Here is a 12,808-nt window from a genome sequence, read left to right as displayed (position 1 = left end):
GAACGGCAAGGGCCCCGTCTCCCAGCCTTGTATGTGTGTCATGCCAGGCCTCTTCTGGGTATGAATGAACGAACAGACAGATGGACAGACAAGATCAGGAGCTAAAGCGGGGAAGTACGTGTGGTCGTAAGAGGCGCTAAACCTTGGTGGGGTGGTGGCTTTGGAAAAGGAAAAGAAGGAAGAACCGAAGGACTTGGTCAAAGGGATGTGGGGGTTGAGGGAAGGAAGACTCGCAAGTTGGCGGCCGCACTAACAGAAGTGGAAACCCAGAAGGGGAAGCTGTTTCAGGAGGAGGAAGGGTCTTTTGGTTGGGACGTGTGGAGTGGAAGGGCTGTTGCTGGGGCTTCCAAGTGAGGAGACCCAGTGGCCAGGGCAGGTGCTAGACCTAGAGCCCAGCAAGACACAGGGGCTGGAGCTGGCAGCGGGCTGCCACTGGCCTGGAAGGGAGAAGGCATGCGTCTTCGGGGGAAGGGAGCAGAGGGCTGAGGCTGGGCTCAAGCAGGAGAGTCCACATGTAGAGGAGGTGGGAGAATGAAGGGTCAGCCTACACCAGAGAGTGGTCGGGGCAACACCTGCATCAACAGGGCAGCTGAGGGCTTGGAGAAACTCTGGACTGCAGAGGCCCAGGAGTTGGAGAGGGAGGCCTCCGGCTTTGGGATAAACCGTTTTGGGGGCCTTTGACGCAGGCTGCTTCTCTGGAGAACATTAGGAGCCAGGCTGAGGCAGACGGAGTGTGGACCTCAGGTCCAGGGCTGGCTCGGGGCATTTGTAAGGGAAGGGGAGGGAACACGGTGAGTCACTTCCCCTCCAGGGGGGCACCAAGGGCCTGTGAGTGGAGTCTGTGTCTGATGGAGGGGCACTCTAGTTACTGGAATTTCCAGCCACCGGGGACAGGGTGGAGTAGAGAGGCCCTGGCTACTCAGGGAGCCACTTGTGTGGGGTTCAGGGATTTCGGGAAGAAGTGGGCGTCAGTCTCACCATGCCACATGGAGGCATGGGGAACGGGGATGGGGATATCCTGGCGGACTTCCAAGGGCACCTCATGTCCTCTTGAGTAGAGGAAGGAACACAGCAGGGGCCTGTGGGATTTTAGGCCCTTCTTCGTGTCGCCTGCAGGTCTGACCCGTGTGGGCAGCCCATGCCATGCACTTGGAGCCCGCCGGGCGGGAGACAGAAAAACCTGCGGCACCAGGCCCTGAGCTGGCATACTTGTACCCTGGGGAATGCCAGGCCTGGTCGTTCCCAAGCCCTGGCCCCAGCCTCACCCGCCCAAACCAAATGAGGAATTGTGGCTGAAAGGGCTGTTCAGATGCGCCCTGGCTATTTATAACCCAGCCAGGCAGGGACAGGGGAAAACCAGGGGCTGGAAGGAGATGGGTGGGGTGGGCTGGGGGTGTGCCTCCGCTGAATCCTGGTGGCAGTTCTCTGACCAAAGGCTGTTAGCCCTGGGGTCCCCCAAGGGCTTACCCCCAATCCCTCGCTCTGTATTTCAGCTCTGGAAACAGGATGGAGCCTCTCTCCAGAGAGGGCAGCTTCTCTGCTGCTAATGGAATTGCACAAGCCCCACCTAGAGCCCAGATCTTCCGAAGAATTCTGGGGGGAGTGGAGGATTGTGGGCCGAACTCGGGCCACAGGTGTGGTTCATTTAGACGGCACCATGTTGTTTTAAAATGTAAATTATTTGTCATCGTTTTAAAATCGGGAGCGTTCCTGTTATTAAGCCAGAGTTTAGCTTATTTTGAACAGAGATCAGGCAGCCGTGAGCCTGTGTTTCCTCCAGCAGCCATCAGTTGGAGTGAGTGGTGGTTTCACCCAGCCCTACCTGGCTCGCTTCAGCGGCTGGCCTCACCCGCACCCTCATGGGTGCTGTTTGCAACCTTTGCTCCATTGTTGGGTTGTAAAAGAGCTTTTCCCAGGGCCTCCCCTGGACTCCTCCCGGCATGGAAGGAGGTGTATGCGCATCCAGGAACTAGGGCCGGGACCAAATGTGGCCTTACTCCCTGCACAGTTGGGGGTTCTGCAACCATTGGAGAAGCCAGGGGAAGCTGGCTGGGAGTGGGCAGGGCCAACAATGGTGCCTGTCCTGGGTTGTGTGTGCCTTCCCCTTGCAGGCTGGCTCCCTGGGGTGGGGGAGCTGGGGGTTCTGCTTGGAGGAGCTGGGGGTGCTGGTCTCAGCAGTGCCTGTGAGTCAGGGGGAGCTGCTCAGAGGAGGTTGGGGTCCTGGTCTCTGCAGTGCCTGTGAGTGGGGGCGGCTAGGAGGAGGCGGGGGTCCTGGTCTGAGCAGCGTGAGTAGGGGGGCTGGTCTGTGAGTGGGGGGTACTCGTTGGAGGTGGGGGTCCTCGTCTCTGCAGTGCCTGTGAGTAGGGGGTTTTTGGAGGAGGTGGGGGTCCTGGTGTCAGTAGCATCTGTGAGTGGGGGGCTGGTCTGTGAGTGGGGGTGCTCGGAGGAGGTGGGGGTGCTGGTCTCATCAGTGCCTGTAAGTCGAGGGGAGCTGCTCAGAGGAGGTGGGGGTCCTGGTCTCAGCAGCGTGAGTAGGGGGGCTGGTCTGTGAGTGGGGGGTGCTCGGAGGAGGTGGGGGTCCTGGTCTCAGCACCTGTGAGTTGGGGGCTGCTCGGAGGAGAGGGTCCTGGTCCCTGTGAGTGGGGCGCCCATCGCCGGTGAGCAGGACCCTGGTGGCGCCGCTCTCCTGCCGCGGAGCAGGTCAGGCCTGTCTGTTGCAAAGCCTGGCTCGTCCTGCGGCGGCCGAGACGCGGCTGTGGCTTCTGGGCGGGCCGGGACCTCCCCTCCGGAAGGGGGCTCCGGCGCATGGGACCCCGGGGTGGCTCTGGGGGTCGCCCCTGCCCGCCGGGCCCCCGGCTCGGCCGCGCGCGGGAGATGAAGCTGCGTCTGGGAAGCGGCCTCCCCGCCTACCCCACCCCACCCCGGCCCGGCCGCGGCCTCCTCGCTCCTCCTCCGCCGCAGAAGCCTCCGCCAGCCGCGGCCCCGCAACCCCAGAGGACGGGCGGCTCCACCTCGCGACGCACGTTTCCTGTGTGTTCCGAGCGAGCGCGAGCCCTGGAGGCCGGGAAGGGCGGGCCCTGCGGGGCCGGGAGCGGGGCCGGGCGGGACACGGAGGAGGGCGCTGGGCTCCGCTGCGCCACGGGTTCGCCTCCGTCACGGGCCGGGAACGGCGTCAGGGGCTGCCCGGGCCTTGCTCCCCCTTTCGCCGGGCGAGGACGCGTGACACGGCGGCGGAGCGGGGCGGACTAGGTCCGGGATGCAGCCCCGGGTCGGGAGCCCCAGGCCGGGCGCGCGGGTGTAGACCTGCCCCCCCCACCGCCGCCCGCCTCCTCCCTCCTCCCTCCTCCCGCCGCCGCTGCGTGGACCCCGCTTCCTGTCTGCCCTCCGCGGGCTCCGGCTGCCATGGAGGAGGAAGAGGAGGCGATAGGCTTGCTGGACAAGGTTCTGGAGGACGAAGATGTGTTTCTCCTGGAGGAGTGCGAGCTGGGAACCCCGACCAGCCCCGGCTCAGGGTCCCCCTTCCTGGTGGCTGTGAAGGTGGGAGCGTGACACGCCCTGGGCGCTGGGGGGGGCCGGGCCGGCGCTGCCGAAGGTGCGCGGGAGAAATGGCTGATGGGGGCGCAGAGCGCGCGGCCGGGTGGAAGCCCCCGGCGGAGTCCGCGAGGGTCCTGGTCCCGGCTGCTGTTCCCGGGGGAGAGGGGTGGGCCTGCCTCCCCGACCGGTGTCCTGGGGGAGTGGCTGCCGCCCCCTCCAGGTCAACCCAGCTCAGGGCGGCTGTGCCAGGAGTCACCTGGCGGGCGTCAGCTGCTGCCTCCCGGGAGGCGGTGGGCAGGAATCCCCTGTTTCCACAGCAACCGCAAGAGAGGGGCTACCCTCTTCCCAGCCGGGAGACGGGACTCGGTGCCTCTGAGCTGAGGCAAGAGAGTGTTTGCAAAGGGCAAGAGCCAGAGGTCACTGAGCTTCCTTGAAGGAAAAGCACTGGGTCAGCTGAAGCGGGGGAGGGAACAGCTGGCTGGGAGGCTCCAGCCAGGTGGGCAGGTGCGCTTCCTGGGGGGGGATAGGGGCCCACGCGCTCTGGGGCTGAGGGCGTCCTCTGCAGCAGTGCCCCTGTCCTGTGGGAGAGGTTGCCTCCTGGTAGAACTGGACGGCAGTGGTGGCCAGAATCCCGTTGAGGAGCAGGGCGGCCCCGGAACCACGCCGGCTCTGAGTCGGGCCCGGCACACCACAGCGGTCTTCCTTTCTCTCGCCTGGACACACCTCTCAGAGCTTCAACCTCAGCCTTTTGCTCAACTGCTCTCTTGTTCTGTGTCAAGAAAGGAGGCCCAGTGAGGATGCATTCAGGGAGTTTGCTGACTGCTAAGCAAGGCTGCCTAACCGAGTGCCCATCTGCGGGGCCTAGGAGGCATGTGCAGAGAGCATTGCTGGGGACAGGAGGCTGTCCCTGAGCCTCCCTGACCCTCACAGAAGGTGGGGATCACAGTCCTGCCCCACCCACTCTACAGTGTGGCTCTGAGGAGGAGCCAGTGGAGGTAAAAATAGATGCAGAACCACGGTAGATGGCTGATGTGTGGAGTCTGGGTGGAGCGGTGGCTGCAGGCCTGGGTGGGGAGCGGAGCTGTAGGGAGGCTGGCAGTGGCTGGCACCCCACCCCGTGTTCTCTGATCTGGTGCTGGCGTAGGGCAGTGGGGGTAAGTCACGTCTCTGGGTGGGCTCAGGGAGGCCTCTGCACTTTAGGGTCTGACCAGCCTCCACAGTAGGAACAGCGTAGAGAAGTCTGCTCGTGAACCAGGAGTCGGACTGGGAGTAGCAATGCTGGGGTGGCAGGTGTGTGGCCCTCATGGGCCTTCTCTGGAAAGCCCCCAGCACAGATGTGGGCCCCCTGAGAGTCTGCCTCCTGGACCTCCCCTTCTGCCGGACCCTGGCATATGCCTCAGCTAAACCCATGTTTCGTTCTGCTCAGAACTCTAGACATTTGCCTCCACAGTTATGTCCCATTCTCCTTGAGGACGAGGACCGTGTCCTATTGGTTGCTGAACACTGCACAGTGCTTGGTGTGGGGCTGGTGCCAGTGAGAGTCTGCAGAATGTGTGAGGCCTGCTGGGGCCCACGAAGGGTGTACCAGGTTCCCAGCCTCGCTCCATCTCAGAGGTGTCCTACTGCGGTGGCCCACAGATGCCGAGAGAGTCTGAGCACGTATCACACCGGAAAACACTGCCCCTCGTGGGTCCTCATGAGCACCTGGATGGGGTCTTCCTCTCTACTTTGTTGCCAGCATGGGGAAAGGGGACCTTTCTTGAGTGCTGAGGAGTTCCAGGCTCCCTGCCTGATCCTGAACACCTAGAGTTCCTCCCTCCTCTACCGACATTGGCCTCAGAGGGAGAAGACAAGCAAGGTGGCTGCAGAGCGGTGGGAAGAAAGCTCATGGATTCACTCAACAAACACGCTCAGGTTGGGTGCTCTTCAGAGCACCCCGCTTAGTACTGTAGAGATGACCAGAGGAACAAGGTGCGATTCTCCCTCACAAGGCATTCAGAGCAAGGGGCAGGTACAGGGAGTAGGAATAGAGTACAGAAGTAGTCAGGGTGAGTCGGGTGCGGTGGCTCACACCTGTAATCCCAGCACTTTGGGAGGCTGAGGTGGGCAGATCACCTGAGGATGGGAGTTCGAGACCAGCCTGACCAATATAGTGAAACCATATCTCTGTTAAAAATACAAAAATTAGCTGGTCGTGCTGGCGGGCGTCTGTAATCCCAGTTGCTTGGGAGGCTGAGGCAGGAGAATCGCTTGAACCCGGGAGGCAGAGGTTGCAGTGAGCTGAGATCGCGCCACTGCACTGCAGCTTGGGCGACAGAGTGAGACTCAGTCTCAAAAAAAAAAAAAAAAAGGTCAGGGCTGTGAGAAGAGTTCTGATAAAAGGGCACCAAATTCAGGGGAGAAGGGACCACTTCTAGCAGAGTTGTAGTTGGGGATGGCCTGAATGTGTCCACGTGTATGTGCGTATGTGTATGTGTGTGTATGTGTGTGCACGTGCAGGCCAAGGGTCATTTCTGGATGATACACTCCTGGGCTGCGGACAGTCTTGGCACACCCCTCCCTGGAAGCTGGTAGGAATCCAAGGCAATTCTCTTTGCTATTACTTTACTTTAGGGGTACTTACCTGAAGCAGCAGTTGCGTCCTAAGCATGTGCCCAAGTGCCAGGCCCAGAAATCAATCCTGTTTCCAGTGTAATTTCCAAGACGCTTCGTCTTCCTGGGGGGCAGAGGCGAAGTTGGCCTCAGTTTTCTCCAAAGCTATAGCTGGAGGTTGCTGCGTATCTCAGCCCAGACTGACCTTTGAAGAGTTACTGATGTATAAAACTGATAATGCAAATACTGATAGCAGTGTCACGTTCCATCTGTAAAATGGCATATGCTTTCCAAAAATGTTTCATGCCATTCTATTTAAAGATAGGTAGGGTTGTGACAGGGGCCTGGTAGAAGGTGCTATTTTAAGGAACTTATTTGTCAGGAATAAAAACCCTTTCGTAATGCAGATTAACCCTTTAGGTGTTTTTCTGTGCCATTTTTTTTTTTTTTCTTTTGAGACAGAGTCTCACTCTGTCACCCAGGGTGGAGTGCGATGGCACAATCATGGCTCACTGTGGCCTCCACCTCCCAGACTCAATCAATCCTTCCACCTCAGCCTCCCCCTCACTACAGGCACATGCCACCACGTTGGGCTAATTTTTGTATTTTCGTAGAGACAGGGTTTCACCGTGTTGCCCACGCTGGTCTCTAATTCTTGGGCTAAAGCGATCTGCCCACCTTGGCCTCCCAAAGTGCTGGGATTACAGGTGTGAGCCACTGAGCCCAGCCCAATCCTGTGCCAGTTTTTAATGGATCATCTGAAACATCTCTATTTCTGTTTCACCTGACCAGGTCTCTTCTGCCTCCACATCATGCCTGTATCCCCCATTTGGATGTTTTTCTAAATACAGGCCCCACATGTGGTGATTTGAGAGATGATCGGTGGCACCTCGATCTATATGTTGCATTTTAATAGTTAAGTAGATATTTTAATGTATATTAGAAAAAATATGACCTGTACATTTTTCTTACGAGTTCAATTATGTGTAGGATAAGACTGCTTTTTACAAGTCAGTTCTGGGGCGCGGGGGCTCACACCTGTAATCCCAGCACTTTGGGAGGCCAAGGCGGGCGGATCACGAGGTCAGGAGTTCAAGACCAGCCTGGCCAACATGGTGAAACCCCATCTCTACTAAAAACACAAAAATTATCTGGGCATGGTGGTGCACGCCTGTAATCCCAACTACTCAGGAGGCTGAAGCAGGAGAATCGCTTGAACCTGGGAGGTGAAGGTGGCAGTGAGCCGAGATCATGCCACTGTACTCCAGCCTGGGTGACAGAGTGAGACTCTGTCTCAAAAAAAAAAAAAAAAAAAAAAAAAAGTTTTTGTAAAGAACAGTATTGAGTAAAGAATAGTGCAGGTGGTGGTATGTGAGTATGGCAAAATTTTAAGGGTGGGATATGAACAACCGAAATTTCAAAACACTGCGTGTGCCCCATGGCACCTGCCTAAGACTTTGGAGAGCACCAGGGAGGCCAGAATACGGGAATCCACCCTTCAGGAGAGAGGAGCCTCTGGAATTTGGTCTTTGTCCGCCAGTAGTTGACCCTGTCTTCTCTGTTCTAAATTCTGCCAAGGAAGCAGCTGAAAGAGACTTCCTCAGTGCCTAGCACTGGGAGAGGAGAGGATCGCTCGATGTCTCTGCACTGCCTCAGCTGTCCTGAGACTGAGATGGGCCAGTTGTCCTGAGGTTGATGCTTGGTGTCGGTATAAGCCCCAGGTACGGCCACCCCCCACCCCCAGGCCCAGTGGCATCTACTCTGAGCAGATCCTGCTGGGTACTCCTGGCAGCCAGCTGTGGCCTGTGGACTGAATTCTGCCATCTGTGAAGGCTCAGACCCTTGCACCCTTGCTGCATGCCCTGTAGCCTCGAGTCACAGCCAGAGAGCCAGCCCTGCTTCTTGTCTTGGAGGTCGGCGCTCCTGGAGAGATTGTGTCTTCGCTTGTCCTGGAACCAGACATTTGGAGGCTCTATTTAGCTTCTAAACTCCGTGGAAGACCAGGCCTGAGCTGGCCACACCTTATCTCTAGACACTGTCCCTCCCAGAGTGACCTGACGTCTTTGGTGGCTTCGAGCTGCCACACCGTCAGCCTAGCAGATTGTGCAGGTGCAGGATGCTGAGGATAAACGAACCCACCGAGGCTGCATTTCGTCAGTTCTGGCTGGGAGGAAGTGAGGACAGGCCGCTTCCCGGTGCTGGAGACTGGCAGGCAGCGTGGCAGAGGCTGTGGGACCGGAAAGTCTTTAGAGAACTCACTCTGGAGCATTCTGGGCACGCGGTCACCTCTGAAGTGCTCCCTAGGGGGGAGGCAATCTCCTTCACCTTCGTGTTCCCGGTGCCTGGCTCCCGGTGGGAGTGGGTGAGTGTGAGCCTGGGCTTCGATGAGACAACAGTCGCCCCACAAAGACTGAAGACACGATGGTGAATTTCCTCATGGCTCTGAACTGGGAATTGTGGAGTCTGAGGAAAGCTGGAAAAGATGGGAATGGAAAAGGCCTTTCTTTGGTGGTGACTGAGCGACCGGTCTCCCGTTAGCCAAGTGCAGCGAGAGGCTGATTTCCCATCGGTGAGCTCTCCAGTGCGTTTGCTCCCATCCCAGCCAAAACTGCAGCGCGAACAGGGCCCAGAGCGGGGGCTCTTGGGGCTGACTCTTTATTGCCGTTTGAGGGAGGGTCTTCTGAGCTGTCTTCCCATCAGAACCAGCCTTTCAAGACTGGACGGTGAATGGAAGTCTTGAGGGGAGGATCTAGCAGAAATGGGCAATTACAGGGCTCTGGGGTCTATGCTCATGCCGGGGGGCGTGAAGCTTATTTGTGGATGGGGCTGCAGATCCCGTTCCTCCCCCCATCCGAGTCCAAACAGCTCTACAGTTAAAGCTCACAGTGTATCCAAGTAACTTCCTCTATAGGGCATTTACTAAACCCTCAGGCAGATCCTGAGGCAGGGAACAGAGAGGTGCTAGCCCCCAGCACCGGGGATGAGTCCCCATGTGTCAAGGCTGGGAAGCAGCAGGAAGACCCCTGAGGGTCTGACCTGGAGGGGCTGGGGCTGGGGGCTGTTCCAGGCTCTGATCTTGTCCCCCAGGGGTACGTGTGCTGCAGGCTCTGCAGGCCTCTGACAGTCCCGACTCTCTCTGTGCCTCAGGAAGTTGGTAACACCTGCCAGGTTTTGAGACTCTGGTGAGTGCTAAGCACAGTTCCTGGTATTTGTGAAGCTGCCAATAAGTAACTATTGCCCTTTCCTAAAGCATGGGGTCTGTATTGCTTTTCTAATGCTGCTGAAACAAATCGCCACAAACTTAAGGGCTTAAAACAACATAAATTTATTCTCTTATACAGAAATCTAAAAAGGATCTCTGCCCGACACCATGGCCCATGCCTGTAATCCCAGCACTTTGGGGGGCCAAGGCGGGCAGATCACCTGAGGTCAGGAGTTTGAGACCAGCCTGGCCAATATGGTGAAACCCCATTTCTACTAAAAATACAAAAATTAGTGGGTGTGACTTTGGGCGCCTGTAATCCCAGCTACTTGGGAGGCTGAGGCAGGAGAATCGCTTGTACTTGGGAGGCAGAGGTTGCAGTAAACCGAGATCATGCCATTGCACTCGGGCCTGGGCGACAGAGCGTGACTTTGTCTCAATATATAAATACATAAATAAATAGATTAATTAAAATAAAAAAGATCTCCAGGGCTGCATTGCTTCTGGAAGCTCTAGGGCAAGCTTGTCCAGCCTATGGCCACGCGGCCCAGGACTGCTTTGAGTGTGGCCTGACACAAATTTGTAAACTCTTAAAACCTGTTATTTTCTTTTAGTTCATCTGTGGTCGTTAGTGTTACTGTATTTTATGTGTGGCCCGAGACAATTCTTTTTCTTCCAGTGTGGCTCAGGGGAACCAAAAGATCGGACGCCCCTGCTCTAGGGGAATTAATTCATTTTGTTGCCATTTCCAGCCTCCAAAGGCTCCCTGCATTCCTTAGCTCATGGCCCCATCCTCTGTCGTCAAACCTACCAGTGTAGCATCTTCCAAGCAGTCCCTCACCACCACCCTGTCTCTGACTCTCTCATTCCCCTTCTGTGGCCATGATGCCTTGGGGAAAGATGGCATTTTAGGCAGCAGGTACAGAAAGAACCGAAAGCTAGAGGCCTTTGAAGATGAGGAAGCTGGTTCTCCTGCATGTGGGAAGACCGAGCGGTCTCCTGGCTGTGGGAAGGACTGGAAGGGTAGGGACGGGCCCCTGGGCCCTTGCAGGTGTCTCATAAAGGATATGGTGGGCCTCATGTCCCAGTCTAGGGCTGAATCTTTACTTGTTTGTTTTTCAAATGTCTTTCCCACTAGATTCTAAGCCACGTGAGAACAGGGGCCACTGTCTGTTTCCCATGGTATCTATAGGGCCTGGTGGACCTTCAGTGAATATTTATTGAATGAATAAATAAATGGACACATAGCCCAATGGAATTCCTAAGTACTCACATTTTGCAGTCTTCATACTCGGTCCTTGGCAAGCCTTGGGCAAGGTGGCACTCTTAGAAGATGAATCCAGCTCTGGTACGTGGGACAGGCAGGAGGAGAGAGGAAGAGAGGGAGGAAAAGTCGATTCGGAGAACCCAGGCGACAGAGTGAGATGCAGGGGGCCTCAACCACAGGAGAGGGGAGGGGTGGGACAGAGGGAACAGGAGGCAACAGAAGAGCTGGGAAGCGTGGAAGGGCTTGGGGGAGATGAACAGCAAGCACGGAAGGGCTTGGAGGCTCAGTGTGGCAGAGGGAAAGGAGAGAGAAGGAAGAGGGGCCCAGGGACGACTCTTGGGGGTCCTGGCTGAGAAGAATTACTATGTATGTTTTTTCACTGAGGAGAACTTTGGGGGTACTTTCTCTGTGCCAGGCACTGTGCTAGTTGGTGGACATCCAACGCTTAATGGCGTGTGACCTCCACGCTAAGGAGGAGCAGTTCTGGAGGGAGGAGGCGGCCACTTTGGGTCTGTTCTGGGCACGGTGAGGTGACCAGGGAGTGCTGCGGCGAGTGTGCGGGGTGGGGCAGGGTAAGGCTGAGGGGCTCACAGCCGGCCTTCTGATGTGGGGTGGAACCCCAGAGACAAGAGGATAAGGACAGAAGTCTGGAGGCCTCAAGGCTGGGGCCCTTCCATTCGGTTCTCTCTACCCACACTTCTCTTGGTTTGTTTGTCACTTCCTCTGGGACCCCTCTCTACCCCCCAGACTTAGATTCTGGCCCCTGCTGTGCCCTCCCTTGTGACTGTGCCCTGCCTCAGTCATGACTCTGATTTTCCCTCCTGAACATCCTTGTCCCCGCACCACACATTAAACTGCCCAGCAGACCTGGGGCAGGTCCTTGTGTCTTGCTCACCGTGAGAAGGTTGACTTGGTTGACAGGTGGATGAATCGATGAATGTCAAATGGGGAAATGTGGAAAATAGATTGAACGAAGCAAAACAAGATGTTACAGGAGGAATATGGGTGATTGTTTTTCCTTTTGTATTTCTGCATGTTTTATATATATATTTTTATCATAGTATCTGACTTTTATCTCCTATGAAAGTGTGACTTAAGGGGAAAGGGACAAGGGTGGCTGGGTGCGGTGGCTCACGCCTGTAATCCCAGCACTTTGGGAGGCTGAGGCAGGTGGATCACCTGAGATCAGGAGTTCTAGACCAGCCTGGCCAACATGGTGAAACCCCGTCTCTACTAAAAATACAAAAATTATCTGGGCATGGTGGTTGGCGCCTGTAGTCCCAGCTACTCAGGAGGCTGAGGCAGGAGAATCGCTTGAACCCGGGAGGCGGAGGTTGCAGTGAGCCAAGATCTTGCCACCGCACTCCAGCCTGGGTGACAGAGCGAGACTCCGTCTCAAAAAAAAAAGAAAAGGGTAGGGAAACAGACAGTCCACTCAGGATTTTGGCCACCTTGCTCATGAGCTGTTGGCTGTGCTTTGCTTTTGTGCAGGTGGAAGCAGGGAAAGGCCTGGAGATGAGGAAGCTGGTTCTCTCGGGGTTCTTGGCCAGTGAAGAGATCTACATTAACCAGCTGGAAGCCCTATTGCTGGTGAGTACAGTCCCTGCTCTGGGGCCTTCTGTTCCCCCGCGTGTCGGATGATGTCATGCTCTGAAGCTGCTTTTGGAGCTGGAGAGGAAAGGGGACCCGTGCCCGTCCCTCGCTGTGGACAGAGCGCAGCTGCTCTGCGTCTAGCTGGAGATCAGGCAGCCCAGGTCATTGCCAGAAAGGGCCCATGCCCCTCAGCCCCAGCTCTCAAAAGGCAGGAGAAGAAGCACACCCGGGTTAGGGGTGGCAGACACACCTGTCATCCACGACCGTGGCATAGGGCATCGCTAACCCACCACGGTGCTCTGCCCGGGCGACGGCCAAGCGCCTCCTCCACGCTGTGCTCCGGACAGTCACTCCCAGTCAATCCAGTTAAGAAGTCTCTGCCATCTCGGGTCCACGTCCTTCTACCTCCCTGGGTGAGGGAACCGTTAACACCATCCTGAGGCCGCGTGTCAGGAAATATGAGGTGGCAGGCTGTGTGTGTTTGTTTGTTTGTTTGATTGTTTGTTTGTTTGTTTTTGAGACAGAGTTTTTGCTCTTGTCTCCCAGGCTGGAGTGCAGTGGCGCAATCTCGGCTCACTGCAACCTCTGCCTCCTGGGTTCAAGTGATTCTCCTGCCTAAG

The 12,808-nt window shown here is 56.8% G+C and overlaps 1 protein-coding gene across 3 annotated transcripts in view; it reads left to right on the top strand.

The window, feature by feature from the left end:
* ABR (ABR activator of RhoGEF and GTPase) overlaps positions 1–12,808 on the top strand; it is a 231,408-nt gene that overhangs the window by 122,057 nt on the left and 96,543 nt on the right. For 2 of the 3 annotated variants that reach the window (XM_037987870.2, XM_037987871.2), the window contains exon 3: positions 12,087–12,185. In XM_037987870.2, coding sequence (XP_037843798.2) covers positions 12,087–12,185 — 99 coding nt within the window. Of the gene's footprint in view, positions 1–2,980; positions 3,538–12,086; positions 12,186–12,808 lie in introns of those variants that run through there. The other variant, XM_073023849.1, reaches the window with a different exon arrangement.

This window comes from Chlorocebus sabaeus, chromosome 16, assembly GCF_047675955.1.
Source record: "Chlorocebus sabaeus isolate Y175 chromosome 16, mChlSab1.0.hap1, whole genome shotgun sequence".
NCBI classification, from domain to species: domain Eukaryota; kingdom Metazoa; phylum Chordata; class Mammalia; order Primates; family Cercopithecidae; genus Chlorocebus; species Chlorocebus sabaeus.
The sequence above is the reverse complement of the archived record's forward strand: the minus strand, read 5'-3'. Positions and strand labels throughout refer to the sequence as shown.